Source organism: Phyllostomus discolor, chromosome 7 (assembly GCF_004126475.2).
Source record: "Phyllostomus discolor isolate MPI-MPIP mPhyDis1 chromosome 7, mPhyDis1.pri.v3, whole genome shotgun sequence".
NCBI classification, from domain to species: domain Eukaryota; kingdom Metazoa; phylum Chordata; class Mammalia; order Chiroptera; family Phyllostomidae; genus Phyllostomus; species Phyllostomus discolor.
The window spans coordinates 111,517,703-111,534,923 of NC_040909.2; the positions used below are offsets into that span (position 1 = coordinate 111,517,703).

Below are 17,221 nucleotides of genomic sequence, written 5' to 3' on the forward strand. Positions count from 1 at the left end.
CAACTGATCGATGTTTCTCTCTTTCTCCCTCTCTCTCCCTTCCTTTCTTTCTCAAATCAATAAACATATCTTAGGGTGAGGATTTTTTAAAAACTCTTCTTCCCCTTTTGTAGTTTTTAAGAAAAATTATTTTTATTCCTAACCCTAAAATTTATTGAAAAGTATAAGCACCCTCTAGAGCTTAAAATGATACTTAATAGTCAAATTATAAGTTGTTTTTATACTATTCTGGGCAATCAGAATAATTTATATTCAAACAACAATTCTAAGCTTTGTTTCCTAAAGGGTTTCAACAGATACGAGATGACTGTGTGATGTATCAGCCTTATTCTAGGTGGTTGTAGCCATAGACTAAAGTTTCTTAATGCTTAGATTTCTGTTCATGTTTCATGAAACATTCCTTGATTATTTGAATGATAATTTTTATACACATGTCAGATAATTGTGCTACTCGGTATTACCACATAGTGTTCTTTCTTACTGGTGTTCATATGAGGACACCCCAAGTAAATCCTCAGCTCACAAAGAAATATAATTTATACTGTTTTACAGTCTCCTAGTATGTTCAACAGAATATCTTACATTTAGTGTTTGTTGATTAATTTTAAGAATGTGTTCACCTACAAACTAGGTTCATTGACTTTTAATTTTATTTACTTCTATTTATTTATTTTTATTGTGGTTCAAGTATAGTTGCCTGCATTTGTCCCCCACTGCTCCCCCAACTTTTAATTTTAAATGTACTATAATTTGTATAATATGAACATGATGTCCTTCCTTCTTGGAACCTTAAATATCAAGTAATTACTTCATATTTAATATTGGATAATGGTGGGGGAGAGAACGGGGAAGGGTTTTTAGGAACATCTGTAAAGGACACATGGACAGAACCAAAGGGTGGGAAGTGGGGATGGCTGGGGTGAGGGGAGTGGTGGTGGTGGTGGGGGAAATGGAGACAACTGTACTTGAACAACAATAAAAAAAGTTAAAAATATTTTAAAATTATTTTCTTGCCTCATTTGTTATTTGTCAGGACTGTAAAGCAGATTTATTTATGCATGGTTTATTTTGCCATGTTCAAGATTTACTCTAATTTTTTACTTTGAAAGTAGAATATACACCACTGAATTTTGTCAAAGGAGATGACTTTAGAAGTTAAATTTTTTTAATGTTGAGAAATTTTAAATTCTGCATGCTGTCAGAGTTATTTTACTTTGATTACTGTTATCACTACCTCACTCCTTCGCCTTTTACGTATGCTGGCCCGGGCTTGTTTCAAAATCAAACACAGGAGATGAAACAAACAAAACCGCTGTTTCGGTTTCCTTGGACACAGTGGAGGCAGGTTTACATTATATTAAAAGCATTACTAAATAGTTAGAATGAAATAAAACAATTACAGAGAACACAAATTACTTGAAAATAGTTCATTATTAGAGTAGTAATTTCAAACTTTTTTCTTAGTGAATTCCTACCAGTAAAAACTATTGAACAATATATTATAAAGCATGCCAGATAATTTTAATTGAAATTAAATCTTATGATTCTGATACAGTAATATTATGTTAAATATTTAAAGTAGTTTAATGCTTTGTTGTGGTAACTTCTAAAGGTTTAGTTTTCATTCAGTTTATTTTAGTAGTTGATTTTTAGTGGCTAACATAATTGAATAGGCACTTTGCTGATGTACATCGATGCAAGAGGGAAATGGGCATCATTGATGCACTCAGGGCGTGTCTTTTTCAGTCCCATCCATTTTGCAAGGTGTTTGGTGACATTAGACTAGTAGATTTCCATCGTTCTTGTATAAATAAAATAGTCTTCCAAATTAATTGAAAGGTGTTGCCTTTTTCTTTTAAATACTTTTGTGGCATCTTTAATGCATATGTTTGGGTATGTGCTTCTTACAGGAATCTTTTAAAAAAATGTATTCATTGATTTGAGGGAGAAGGGGAAAGGGTTGGGGGGGGAGAGAGAGAGAGAGAAAAGGAAGGAAGGAAGGAAGGAAAGGAGGGAGGGAGGGAAGAAAGAAAAGGAAGAAAGAAAAGACAAACATCGATTTATTGTTCTATTTATCGATATACTCATTGGTTGATTCTTATATGTGCCCTGACTGGGGATTGAATCTGCAACCCTTGCATGTTGAGACAATGCTCTAACCAACTGAGCTATATCAAGCCAGAGCTACGGGAATCTCTTAAGACTATTCAAATTGTGAAGATTAGTTTAATTAAATGTGGATAATAAAATTTGTAAATTCATTAAATATGTATATTTAAATAGTTTCTAATAAGCCACTATTAAGTGGTGACAAATGAAAGAATGAAGAGCCCTCACCATTTTCTTGTTACTGAATGTCTACTTTTCCTTTAGTATGCTTAGCGTAGTGTTATCTGTGGCCTTACAACATGGTGACTCAGTGTCATTCTCCTTTACTAAAATTTAAGTGTCTTTCTCATTTTTAGATAAAATTAAGTGTGAATAGATATTTTCATATTTTCTCCCAACAGCTCAATAATGATCTTGTACTTTTATGTACCATACTGCATATCTGGAGGACACTCCTGTAATGAGTGCTATTATTTGGAAGTTTTAGGGTTACCTAGGGAAAGTCTCTCATAGGTCCCAGGTTGGAGGTTCCCAAGAAGCCAAGTTAAACAAGAACAGTATTGGCTAATGTAGGTCAAGAAATGTTCTGTGGCCAGAGAAAAGATTAGCAGAGTAAAAAAAAAAACCAGTAGCATCTCCACATGTGCAGACCGAGGCAGGATTCATCTGGATAATGATCACTGACTATGGTAATGGAAGGAGTGAGAGCCTGGTCAGCTAAATGGGCCATGAGGTGCAGTGGTTCTGGAGGAGGTAATCAGTCTGGGAAACAGGGAGGTAAGCCCAATATCTATCTATCTATCTATCTATCTATCTATCTATCTATCTATTGAATTTGTTGGAATGGCATTGGTTAGGTTTTAGGTACACAGTTCTATAACACCTCATCTGTATATCGTATTCTTGTTTACCCCCTGGCATCAAGTCTTCCATCACCATTTATACCCCGTTTACCCTCTAAATTAGAAAGGACTCTCTTACTAAAAGAGACAAACTATATTCAAATGATTTAAATTTAAAAAAAAGTCAGGAACATGTATTGATTCCCATAGAAGCAGGAACGTGTATTGATTCCCATAGCCAAAGTGGTAAAAAAGGCAAAGATAGATCTTTTGTTTGGAATGACCTAGAACCAGACTCCACACCATCATGACTCCATCTTTTCATGTTAGTTTAATTTTCTCTTCCTGAACACAGGTTTCTTGACCCAGCAGTATCCATAGCTATGGCACTTCTGGACTCACGTGTGTAACTCTCCATGATCAGTGAGAAACAGACCGGGTCCAGTACCTGTGGAAAACAAACATACCTGAGGAGGATTTTGTTTGACTTACCTTGGTTCATGTGCACACCTCCTGGACGATCACTGGGGCCAGGGAAGTTAGGTACTGTGATTGGCCCCGTGGCAGCCCAGGTTGGGTCATGCATCCATCCACCTCTGTGTTCAGGTGTATGAGATGTCATACCAGAAAATGTAGGGATAGCAGAAACATGGCTCCTGGGGTAATTTCTGAGAGTCAGTCATCTCTGCCAGTTTATGCTTACTAATTATTCATTTAAAAATTAATCACAGAAGGTTTAAAATACATTTTGATTGTATAAATTGCAGTACTTAGACTAAGTCTCATTCAGCATTTCAGTTTTGATAGGAATAAGGTGAATGGGTTACAAAGGTGCTGTACACCAGAACTGGGGGAAGGGAGAAACTCTGGGGTTGAAAGATGTGGTATTTGTAAGACGGATTGCAGACTTTATCACAGGTTTTTGTTTCTTTATTAACCTATAGTTTGTTCAGGTGGGGGAAGGAATTAGGAGATGTTTTTGTTGTATACAATTTTAAACAATACAATTTTGCCTAACGCCGTTTATTAATTTTGTAACTTTTATTGTGAGTATTTTTTCCCAGAGATTCATTGAGTTAACGTAGGACTTAAACTGTCAGTTAATTTTAAAATTGTTTGAGAGCACATTGTGATGATAATACATACATTGAAAGAGTTTTGAATGTAGAGTTCTTCTAGTTCTTCTAGTTTTTACACGAACTGGCAAGAATTCAGCAAAAATTCAACCAAATTATTTTGTATGCAGTCTCCCCCGCCTCCCCTTTGTAGCAGTCAGAACAAGATTATAGTTTCCAGATGAAATTCTGAATGTCACATAGTGATGACATATATTTTCCTGGTTGGCTCAGCATGAGATGCAATTTTGCATGCCATGTCACGCTGACTTGCAGAATCCAAAAGCCATTATTTCCCAAGGGCCTTTCAGGAGTGATACTATCGAATGTAGTTTGTGTTTTGATGAAAAGTCTCAAGCGTTATTGCAGTTTCTATGGCAAGTTGCTTAAAGCTTTATATATTATCTAAACTCCAGAAGTTTAAAAATAGTATTACTACAAAAATGTCACTTTTTCTTCAAGTTACTTAAGTTTATATTGCCAAGTAAATTTGCAAATAAAATGATGATTAGTGTAAAATATAGATCAAGCATTAGGAAAATGTGGTAGAAAGACCAGTAGATAGGGGACCAAGAACCATAGGTTTTGACCTTAGTCCCATGTCTCAAACTACCCTCAAACAATCACATTTCCTTTATTTATAAAGTAAGAATAAGTATATTCAGTAATAGCTTACAGATTTAAGTCTTCTTACAAGACTTAAATAAAGTAAGATATGTGAAAGTTGTATAGAATGATGAAACACAATTCAGATAGAAAGTAAAGATCACATCTTTTTATGTTTGCATTTTAAAAGGAAAAGTATAGGCTTAAGCAAGAAGAAGCTTATTTCATCTATTGACTTCTGACCCTGAAGTGTAATTTTTATTTTTTCTTTGATCTTAATGGTTTTAAAGTTGCCCTAAAACCTAGTGTTTCTATTCATGTCTCCTAACAATTTATTCCACACTGATGATCTTCCTATTTTACATTTGTCTTAACTGACTTGCTTTGTTATGCAATCTTTTTTTTTTTAAGGTTGTCTCATATCCTATTGCCTGGACATCTCTGTTTAGATATCTTACAGGCCACACAAAGCCCAAAGTGTATGAAATTTGTGCAACTGTGTATCTCTCCCCACCACCACTCACTGTGTTACTTAAGGCTGAAACTGAGGGTTTATTCTAAGTGTCTCCTTTTCCTGTCCCTTCTGTCTCTGTTACATCTTGAATCTTTTTGTTCCAGTCTGCTTGTGTGCACCAACCCTAGTCAGAGCCACACACTTTCTTGTGCAGGATAATGTAAGGCTGTCCTAACTAGCCTCACTGGTGTGGATTCCAAGTTATCTCATCATCTGATCTCAGTTACTCTAATTCACTTTCCAGATGACAGCAAGTCATCTTATTAAAAATCTAAATTGGATCATTTTATTCCCTGCTTAAAACACTTCAGTGACTTTTTATTGCACTAAAAATCCAAACTCCCTCACATGGCCTATGTAGTTCGACCTGATTGGGTTTTTGTCAGGTTCTTCCATTCCATCCCTTGCTGTTTGTTCTTACACTCACCCTCTTTTATTTCTTCAGACACTCTGTGCTTTTTCTTGCCTGGGTTCTTTTACCTCTGCTTTTTCAACTGTTTCCATTGCTTTTTTCATAGCTGTGTATTTTTTACATTCTGAGTCTTAGTTTAAATGTTGTCCCTTCAGTAAAGAAACCTTCCCTCTTCACCCTTTTTAAAATAGGTCTGTGCTACTTCCCCAAGATTCCCTACCTTAACACTACTGTTTTCTTCTCCGTAACACTTATCATAGTTTTCCATTCTTTTTATGTTTCTTTATCTGGAGTGTATATCAGGGACCATATCTGACTTGTGTAATTTTGTATTCCTAAACTCTCAAAAACTACTTCTGGCATTGAGCAAATATGTAGTAAATAGTTGTTATATGAATGAATGAAACTTTTTTCCTTATTTTTATTTAAGGGCTTAACAGTCGTATTTCTTAACCTGTTTTGCCCTTTAATTGATTTAAATTGATGTCCTATAACTTTTTATCTGTTACCAGATTTCCTGGGATACTTTTAAAATATTTAGGAGAAGTTTGCAGCTTTTGGTACATTTTAAATTTGTGCACATAATCTTTTAGGGTATTCCTGCCACCTCAGAAATTTTGGTATGTTTATAAATGCTGAATTATAATGATAGTCCAGATACAACCATGATATTGAGGCAGAATTTTATCTTTAGTCATATATAACCATGAGTTCTTGCATTGTTCTTAACTCTGTGCTAAATGCTTTGGGAAATTGAAAATAGAATATGACATGGCTTATGTGCTGATGAGCTTTAGGCCCTAGCTAAAGAAGAAAAAATCTATGTGCATTGTGGTAGCTTTATATAACTGAGGAAGATTTAGGGACAGGAGCCATATCTATAAAGTTGAACAGATTTGGAGAGGGCTTTGCAAACCTACCTTAGATGCTATTCTTTAATAGTATTCAATCGTGAAGAGGAGTCGGTAGGACGGATCTGAAGGGGAAAGAATCTTAGCAGAAATGTTGCTTACCCTAATGTATAGTGAAGGAGATTTCCAACATATTCGTAGTCTTAGAGTTGGAGACAAAGTATTTATTTAGGTAATTTTTGAAAATGAAAATTTATCCTTTTCTTACATTTTGCAAGAGGTATACTTATATTTCTTTTCAGTGATACCAAAAATCATTATTAAGAATTTGAATGAGTAATATCTTCTTTTCCATAGTTAAACATGTGTAGGTTAGAAGAGATTAGAAACTCATTATAAGGCAATGCTTCTATAGTTAATTGTATTTACTACATTATGATACAATTTTCTAAAATAGATCTGTGCTGCCTATCCATTTTGTGAGTATGTTACCCATCCATTTCCCTCATTTGGTGCACGCTCCTCAAGTGCATGGCCCCAGTCTTACACATCTTCCCCTCCCAGCTACCAGCATAAGTAGGCACTCAGTGCGGCTTTTGACTTGAACTAAGCAAGTTTTCTGTAGCTCATAAGTCTTGGAAGAGGTCAGAATTTTCCTTTATCTCATTTTTCAAGTGTTTTTCAAGCCACAGCAACCAAATGGAAGAATAGCAATATAATGAGATTCACAAATCAGCATCTGTCTACCTTTATTCTTGCTGTGCTGAAATTCCCTAAATCCTCATGAGATCTCTTAGAGACGTGAGGAAATTGGGAATTGAGAGAAAGGTGTCTTGTACATGATTCTTCTTCTACTATGTTTTTTAACCCAGTATTTTTTGCCAGTATTCTTACCCTCAGGGAACAGCCAGGAGGACAGGAGGCTGGGGCAGAGAGAGCACCGGGAAGAGGAATGGGGAGGGAAGTAAAAAAGGCAGTGGGGAAACCAGGTCCTCTAGGAGTGGATAAGCCACTGTGAAGGCTTTACTAGTAAAAATGAGGGAGCTGGGATGCCACAGAAGGGTTTTGATTAGAGGAAAGATATGCTCCCCTTTGGGCTATTTTAACATCACCCATCACTCTGGGTGCTGTGCTGACAGTGGACTAGAGGGAGGAAAGTATAGAAACAGGTGGTCTGTTCCCATGTGGCTATCGCTATAGTGTATTCCTGTAATCCTGCTGAGTTGGACCAGGATAGCACCCCTAGAGGACGTAAGGTCAAATTCATGATATATTTTGAGATAAAGCCAATAAAATTATGCCAATTGTCTGTATGTTAGTGTGTGAGAGAGGGGGTGGGTCAGTGTTTTTCCTCCATGGAGAAGTTGGAATGTGGATTTGCTGTTCACTGAGACTTGAAGGAATATAAAAAGAAAGGTGTGGGGACAGGGAGAGACTCAAGAGTTTTGCTTTTAGCTCTGTTAAGTTTAGACAGATAAAAAGTCTGGAGTTTAGAGGACAGATCCAGATTCTCCCCTGGGAACTGTCACCATGTAGGGGATACTTAAAGCTGTGCCACTGAGTGAGGTCACCTAAGAAGAGGGTGTTTGTAGAGGAGAGAAGTGGCCCAATGACGGAGTCCTTGGTCCTCCTAACATGTAGAGGTCTGAAAAATGAAGAACTAGCACAAAAACCAACAAAGAGCTGCCAGTGACGTTGACGGGGAATGTAGGGACAGTAGTGTCCAGCAGGTAGTGAAGAAAATGATCGATCCCTAATAGGTCCTATTAGTCATTGTTGTCCAGTGGCTCTAAAAAACAACTACAGAATCTCAGTGACTTGATACAATAGAATGCATTTCTTTGTCGAGGAAAATCCATTGTTGTTTCTTACTTCAGTAGTTCTCCTCCAAGCAGTGACTCAGGCATCTTACCATTAGTCACACTGCTGGTCCTTTGGATGTCCTGCGTTTAGCCAGTAGCTAAACAAAGAGAAAGGTAAGGGAAGAAAGCACACCAGCTTTTACTTGCCTCCAAAGCTTTAGATGCATCACCTCACTTTAGGTTATATTTTATTATTGAGACTCATCTACAGTGGCTTGTCTAGCTGCAGACTATACTGTTCAATAAGCATCTTTTCTCTGATACAGAGAGTGATAGTGATCCAAGAGTGAAAATCTCTAGAGAAGGAAGGAGCGAGGGTGCTGACCTCAGCATCAGATAGATTACTCCAATAAGAGAGGGTGGTGGGTATGTGGTTGGATGGCATGAAGTTCAAAGTGAGGCTTTTGGAGCAAGGATGTACAAAAGCAGACGCTCACTGGTAATGGGGACCAGGGAAGCCATTCACCCGCTTTTAGTGCCAGCCTTATGCAGGGGAAGGGAGAGAAAACATCAGCTGCTGAAGAGGGTTCCACTGAGAGAAGTGTCCTCGGATTTGTTAGAACAGTTGAAGAGTGAGTTTAGAGAAGAGTTTTAGGAAGGCCTAGGAGATGGTGCTGAAGATGTATCGTGAGTTCTAGAGGGTGGAACAGAGGAGATTTCAATGTTGTGGAGTGAGAGCTGAGGTCTGGTGGGGGTGGTACAGATCTCTCTGATGGTGAGGGTGATAAGAGTTTTTGGACTTCTCCTGGGGCTCATATGAATAGAGATGAAGAGCATGAGGGTATAGTAGTGACCCTGGGGTTTGTCAGACTGGATTAGGTATCAGGGTTGTGAGTGTTGGGACCTGAAGGGATGTGGTCTTCCCACAGTCCCTCAGTTGGTGTAGTATTTATCCAGTCTTGTGTGTGTATCTGGCACGGACCTCAGTTCTGTAACTAGGTGTGCAAACTGTAACTTTATTTTTCTGTAGAACTTCATTTATTTTGATCCTTTATTCTGCTGGGTTAGGAAGTAGAGTAATGCAGAGTCAGTTTGGGGTCCCCCAGAGTTGTGTTTCGTTTTCAAGGTGACAGTACTGAGAAGACACTTTGACTCTGTTCTGGTTCTCCAGTGTCATGTCTCTTCAGGCAGTGGGAGAAACACCTTTAGATGTGGGGAGCATAGTTAGGCTCACTTTCTCTCTGAGTATTTGAAACAAATTTAAAGGAATAAAAAGTGATACATTCAGTAAATACTTAAAATTAGACTTAATGGATACCAAAATGACTGCAATTGTATATTCCAATTTAAAACACCAGACACAAGAATGATGAAGTCTGTTATTCAAACAGACCCACCCTACAGAGGATGACCTTTCCTCGCAGGGTCACTCAGACTGGGACTCTGTGGGCATGCCAGTTCTCCCAGTGTGCACACCTTTGGGGTGTGGGAAGAACCCAGAATATCTGGAGAAAATCTATGTGGACATGGGGAGAACGTGGGAATGACACACAGACAGTGGCCCCAGCTGGGAATTGACTTTTTTTCCTCATCAACCTTATAAGGCAGCAAATCAACATTATTTGAAGACCTGCTTTATTAAGCTTATATCTCCCCTCTAGATTGTAAGCTCTTGGAGGACAGGGTTTGTGTCCCATTTTCCAGCCCTCACTGTGGTACCCTGGTGTATAGCAAATGAATATTGCATAGCCCTGGCAGGGTAGCTTAGTTCCTTAGAGTGTCGTCCCAATGCACCAAGGTTGTGGGATTTGATGCCCAGTCAGGGCACATAGAAAAGTCAACCAATGCGTGCATGTGAAGTGGAACAACAAATCAGTGTTTCTCCCCCCACCCCTTCCTTTCTCTCTCTAAAATCAGTCAGTAGTTTTTTCTATTTTCTGAGGAACAAGATTCCCTTCTCCTCCTCTCTTCCCTTTTTCTCTTATGCTTTCCAAAACATAAGAGTGTTCAAATTCTAGCAGCAATCTGATCATCCAAGGTTTTCTCATTCATTTTTATATAATTATAAGAGTTCTAACAATAAAAACTAAAGTTCAAGTGGGAACTGATCTGCAGAAGTGGCAACAGTGGGAAGTGCTTGTGAAGGGTGAGCATAAAATACTAACACCAATTTCATGCTACTGCATGAAAGTCAGTTTCATTATTTCAGAGTTGCACTTGACTAATTTGACTTTTTATGGAACCTTAGCCTGAGTGTAAAATATGTGGAAAACAATACCTGTCTGGTCAACAGTGGTGGCTATAAGAGAAAAGACTGCCTCTTCCAACCTAAAAATTCTTAATATTCCTCCAAGATCTTATCATATTATCTAGGAGGGCTTATCTTATATTCTACCCTGTGCTGTTATTTCTGGTGGTGGCAGTGTCGCCTGTGGGTGTACACACACTAAGAAAGTATGGAGTTCAAACCTTTTGTTTGTGTTCTTTTTTATTTTGGAAATAATAAGTTCAGGGTAAAAGAATGTTAATGGTCTCGTGGATCATTGTGATATACCTTGAAGGAGAGATGCTAGAGACATTCTTATCTTTGCTATACTACTTACAGCAAGATGGTGTTACACAATGGTCTCTCAGTCCTTCCTTCCTCATCTTCCCCCTTTATTTCATTCCTCTTTCTGTATTTCTCCTGTTTTACTTTCTTTAACAGACAGCTAAATCCCTGTCCCACTCCATGGTTTCCCAGTGAGATTTAGGCAGCCTTTAATGTTTATCTCCTGAAAGTGCCGAATGAGAAAACTGAAACCTAAATAGTCGAAGTGATTCTGAGATCAGGCAATTTGAATTTGGTAGAATAAAAAGTAGTATCTAGGTTTCCTTGTTGCAGGTGTATGCTTTGAGAAAACTTTATGAAAATATATTTATCCCACTGGTTCCTGAAATTTTACCACTAAAGACTTTAAAAAAAATCTAATGCCATATACCATTTATATATATATTTATATATTTATATACATATAAATGATACCGTGTCTGTTTTTTTCACCATGGTATTCCCAGTTTCTAACATAAATCCCAAAACATAGTAGGTGTTCCTTAAGGAGGTTTTTTTTTTTAAGATTTTATTTATTTATTTTAAGAGAGGGAAGGGAGGGAGATAGAGATAGAGAGAGAGAGAAACATTAATGTGCGGTTGCTGGGGGTCATGGCCTGCAACCCAGGCATGTGCCCTGACTGGGAATCAAACCTGCGACACTTTGGTTTAGAGCCCACACTCAATCCACTGAGCTACGCCAGCCAGGGCTTCCTTGAGGAGTTTTGAATGACTTTTTTGCATGTTAAAATTATGGGACATTTTAATTTCCTTCCTCCCTGCCTACCTTTCATTATTTTTTGGTGAGCTGCATTTTCTGATTATTCACCCATTAGTATATATGTATTATATATTATATGCAAATACACCTTGCATCGGTAAGGGAACATGTTAAGCCCATGAACAACTAACACTTTATCCTAGTCATTTATGATGCCTTTGTGGACAAGTTAAGGAAATGTGACACTAACTCACTGTTGTGTCAAGGTCTGGTTTTTCTTCCCAGGAATTTACCCTTCTTCCTTTTTCAAATTCCTGCACAGAGACCTGGGAAGGAAGCCCTTCTAAGCCACCCAGTGTTCATCACTCAGAAAGCAGTCTTTAGCTTTCTGAACTTGTACTAAAACATCTCTATAACCCCGCTTCAGGTCCTCCTTAAGCATTTCTCTCCTTCCCAGGCTTGCAGTACTCCTGTCGTTACCTCTTAGGAAGCCGTTATTTTCCTCTTGGGCTTTCTTTGGTAGTTGTCTTCTCTCCGTTTATGACTGTTTGAAGGGTGCTGCCTCTCCAGGATGACCTACAACCTGCATTTGCAAGGTTTACTCTCAGGAGACTTTTTATTTTAGTTTTTTCTTTTTAAAGCAATTCAGCTCTGTTTAAGAGAACTACCCCCAGCATAGTCTTGCCTTGGCAGTGTGTACATGACTGGACAGCCTGATTTTCTGTGAACATGAAGGAAGAATAAAGGTTGGCACATGTTTCTTCTTTGTGATTATTTAAAATTTCAAAAATGAAATTATAAATCATAAAAATTACATTTTTGACAAAAATGTCAAATAATATGTTACTAGGGAAAGGTTTCAAGGAGGTGCACATGTGATATTTTTCTTTTTAAAAAATATATCAATTGAATGATTCAACAATATTTAGTGATCAAGGCACTATGCTGTTTCAAGGTAGTACATTGTATGAATAGATAAAGGACACATGGATTGTTATTTTAGTGAAATGGATACATACCGTCTTAGTTTCAGCACTATATTGAATAAAGTAGATGAACACATAAATGGATGGTTAGGTATCTTATGGTTAAGGGAAAAATTGCTACAGTAATTTTTTATTGTTGCTCTTCTGTTAGAAGCCACCCTCCCCTATTGACCTTTAACCGTGGCCGCTTATTGCTGCAGCAGGTAACTGTTCTGCCACTGCTTTCAGAAAGACAGATGTTCAAATGTTTAATATTATACCATGGAAAATTAAATGTTATCCAGAATTATGTCAGAACTCTGTGAGATTGTAGAGGAAGGACCAGATCGAATCGGGGGAAATCCCTGACCGAGCCTCAGAGGAAATGGCAGGCAAGGCGCAACTGAAACAGTAGGGGGATTGTGCTGGAGAAGGAGGGCGACCCTTTCAGATCTGGTAAACTTCAAGTTCTTTTCTGTGCATCACAGTCAGTTTTTAATCATTATTCCCCATGTTTATCGTACTTCCATGAATTGTTTTTGTATACATTGTTATTTTTAAAGTGAATAATAGTATTCCTGACATCATATATAAATATTATTACATTTTCACACTTAGATTAAATTACTTTCACCATGCGAAACTCTAAGGCAAGTTGACTCCAAGTAAAGCACTTTCTCCAGAAATGATGATTGCCTCCTTGAATTATTATTTATTAGGTCATCGTATTAGAGATGACAGCGTTTACAATTAACATGTGGTTCTGTGGGTTAGTAGTGACTTTCAGTACTACCTCATGGTAATATAGCATGTCAGAACTTACGATGTTAGCATTTATTAGATGGATTTATTTTTAAGTTGTAATTACAGTTTTATATAATACTGATACTCTATCAGATTTAAAATTTGATTAACGAGCAACTTCTGTGTACACCGTTGATACTCATTGTTTCAAATAATTTTGAAGTTTGGTCTGTATTTTAAACATTTTTATAGTATTTACTATTAGAGCAATTTTAGATTTACAGCAAAATTAAGGGGAAGGAGCAGATTCCCCTTATGTGCCCTGTCCCCACAAGTGCATAGCCTCTCCAGTTAACCTCCGCCACCAAAGAAGGACATTATTGTAAACTTACTGCATATAGACAGGTAAGAATCACCCAAAGTCTGTAGTTCACACGAGGGCTCACTGGTGGTGTACATTCCATGGGTTTGGACAGACTTACGATGACAGATTCCACCATTGTAGAATCACACAGAGTAGTTCCACTGCCCTGAGAGTCCTCGCTGCTTCCTAACTACTGGCAACCGTAGATCTTTTTCTGTCCCCACAGTTTTGCCTTTTCCACAGTGTCGTATAGTTGGAATTCTATTGTGTGCAGCCTTTTCAGACTGGCTTCTTTCACATGGTAATGTGCTTCTACATACCCTCCTTGTGTTTTCGTGGCTTGATCGCTCACTTCTTTTAAGTGAGGAATAATATTCCATTTTCTGAGTGTAACAAACTTTATCAGTTCAACTACTGAAGAGCATCTTGGTTGCTACCAAGTTTTGGCAATTATCAATAAAGCTGCTATACACATTTGTGTGCCAGTTTTTGTGTGGGTGGTTTGCCTTTAAGTCAGTTATTTTAATTGGCAGAGTTCTGCAGTAAGTTTAGGTGACCATGTTCTTTTCATAACTAGTCCTGTACAGAAGAAAAGCGATGAAGTCCAAGTGAGTAGAAAGTAAATTAATGTGTGTTTTGTTTTTAAAATTATAATAGGTAGTTTATTGTTGTAAAACATTTAATTCTGAAGTACAGGGAGTAAAGACTTAAATACGCCCTCACCCATACCAGTCATAAGTTCCATTTTACCCTCCTTAGAGGTAACCACTGTAAAAGGTTTACATTATAAAAATTGTTGAAAGTCTCTCATTTCCTTATTTTAGATGGATAAAAATTTTAATAACAGAATAGAATATCACATTTTATTTTCTTACTATATAAATATGCCTTTTATGTAATCACATGCTTCTTTTGGTTCCCATCAAAGTCAGTTTTTAGAATTGAGGGATTCGGTAGGTAAGCTTCTGTTATCAGAAAGACACATTTCCTAATAATTTGGGATTAATCAGGTACTTTGTAGTTGAATTTACAGTTTCTTAAAGTGAAGTTTTTATTGATACACATTATATTGAGAAATGGGTTACAACTTCATTCACAAAGTTGAAGACATCAAAGCATTCAGTAAACAAAATTACCATTGCTCCAAAAGCCCGTCCTCCAACCACCAGCACCTGACAGACTCTCCAGCTCCCTCCTGACTTTAGCAGAGTTGTTTTGTTGATTTTGAATCATTGCAAGCGTCATTAATTCCATCAATTAAAATGATCTGATATGATATTTTATAATCTCATATAGTTTTAATTTTAAGCAAGGATATATAGAATAACCTTGAAAATATTTTCTGTATATTTTTGTAAAGCTGTAAGGTTCATTTCCGTTAAATAACTAATATTCTTGTATTTAGAATCCAGACCATTGTCAGTCCCTGTGAAAGCCGTGCTGACTGCAGCTGAAGGCTGCAGAAGTCCGGAAGAAAGAATGAAAGAGTTTATTGGAGTGGTGTGGAATGCTGTAAAGAGTCTCACACTGCAGGTAAAGTAGGACGTAGAAATATCATGGTTTTAGCTGCTGTGACCCTTTTTAATTTTCAGTAAAAGTTTTCCCACTGGTAACACTTATGTAAACTATCTAATTTCCATAATTTAAATGAAAACTATTGGTGCACTTTGCATACTACTAACAAATTTATATAAAACACACATTACATGCTCTTTCTAATACAGCTATAAAATGCACAAACTTTAGGATGTTCCTTGAATTAAAAAATTAATTTATTCTACTTTTTATTTCTTTTAAGCATTATTTGAAAGATTTTAAATGCTCATTGTACAGATTACATTTATATCTCAGTATTGAGATAAAAATTTAGTTGGAATTAAATTAAAATATGGACATTAATTTAGGGACGGGAGAGGGTGGGGCTGGGATGGAATTGGAAAGGGAGAAAAAGCAGGAACTGTTACAGCATGAACAATAAAAATAAATAAATAAATAAAAAGTTTTTCTAAATATTTCCTTACCTAATCACAAATTAAATATGAAAATGATGATTTTAACTACTTATTTTATTATTAAATTATCTTCCCACTTATTTTTACTTTTAAGTACTCATAATTTAATCTTATTGAATTTAACCTCTTTTTAGATCATGATTTGCCTGATGAAAATATACAATTAAATGCTTATTAACTCTCTATAGGAATTAGGTAAAAGTAGCCCAACAGTTATACATTTTAAGCTTTTGCATAGAACTTTTCTCTTTGAATACAATATGAAAGATTGAGATCAAAGGCGTCTTTACAGAATTTTATGTGTACTAGACAGTAATATCTCTTGAGTACTGGGGCCTTCCAGTTATGTTTAAGATGTGGAAAATTGCAGAAAAAGTTGCTCACATTAAGCACAAGAGCAAGATCAATGATCAACAAAGTATACCACGGTGCTTTACCCACAGAAACTTCAAGATAATATTGGGTTGGCCGCAAAGCTTGTTTGTTTTTACCATACAATACCTCCAATAGTACTTAGTCATCTTTAACTGCATTTTAAACAATTTCGTTAGATTGTATTGTGATGGCTGTCTTATAGCATGCATTTTTTTTAATTATATTTTATTAGACTATACTGTTGTCCTAATTTTTCCCCTTGGTTCCCCTCCACTCAGCAGCCCCATCCCTGAGGCAATCTCCACTCCATTGTTCGTGTCCATGGGTCATTTCCTATACTGTACTTTACATCCCATGGCTCTTCTGTAACAACCAATTTGTACTTCTTAATGTCCTAACCTCTACTTCCCCAAAACTCCCTCCCATCAGGCAACCATCAAAATACTCTCTGTATCCATGATTCTGTCTCTGTTTTTCTTGTTTCTTAGTTTGTTTTTTAGATTCAGTTGTTGATAGATATGATTTATTGTCATTTTATTGTTCATAGTTTTGAATAACTTTGTTTTCTCAAATAAATGCCTTTATATTTCATATAATAATGGTTTGGTGATGATGAACTCCTTCAGTTTTTTTTCTTGCTTGGGAAACATTTTATCTGCCCTTCGATTCCAAATGATATCTTTTCTGGGTAGAACAATCTTGGCTGTAGGTCTCTGCTTTTCATGACTTTAAATATTTTTTGCCAACTCCTTCTGGCCTGCAAAGTTTCTTTTGAGAAATCAGCAGGCAACCTTATGGGAACTCCCCTGTAGGTAACTAACCACTTTTCTCTTGCTGCTTTTAAGATTCTCTCTTTATCTTTATCTTTACCATTTGGCATTTAAATTATGATGTGTCTTGGAGTGGGCATCTTTGCATCCATCTTGTTTGGAACTCTGTGCTTCCTGGACTTGCATGTCTATTTCCTTCACCAAATTAGGAAAGTTTTCTTTCATTATTTTTTCAAATATATTTCCAGTTTCTTTCTCTTTCTCTTCTTCTGGCACCCCTACTATGCAGATGTTGGAAAGCTTGAAGTTGCCCCAGAGGCTGCTTTACACTGTCCTCATTTTTGGGGGTCCTTTTTTCTTCTTGTTGTTCTGATTGGTTGTTTTTTTCTTCCTTATGTTCCAAATCATTGATTTGATTTTCAGGTTCAT

General features: G+C 36.8%; 1 protein-coding gene across 9 annotated transcripts in view; it reads left to right on the forward strand.

Moving 5' to 3' along the window:
* The window catches only part of VPS13B (vacuolar protein sorting 13 homolog B), a 702,408-nt gene that overhangs the window by 276,548 nt on the left and 408,639 nt on the right, over nucleotides 1-17,221 (forward strand). For all 9 annotated transcript variants that reach the window (XR_004904391.1, XM_036031293.1, XM_028534101.2 and 6 more), the window contains one exon: nucleotides 15,041-15,168. Coding sequence is in view for 8 of the 9 variants with exons in the window: in XM_036031293.1 (XP_035887186.1) it covers nucleotides 15,041-15,168 (128 nt within the window). In the remaining variant the exon portion in view is untranslated. The remainder of the gene's footprint in view (nucleotides 1-15,040; nucleotides 15,169-17,221) is intronic.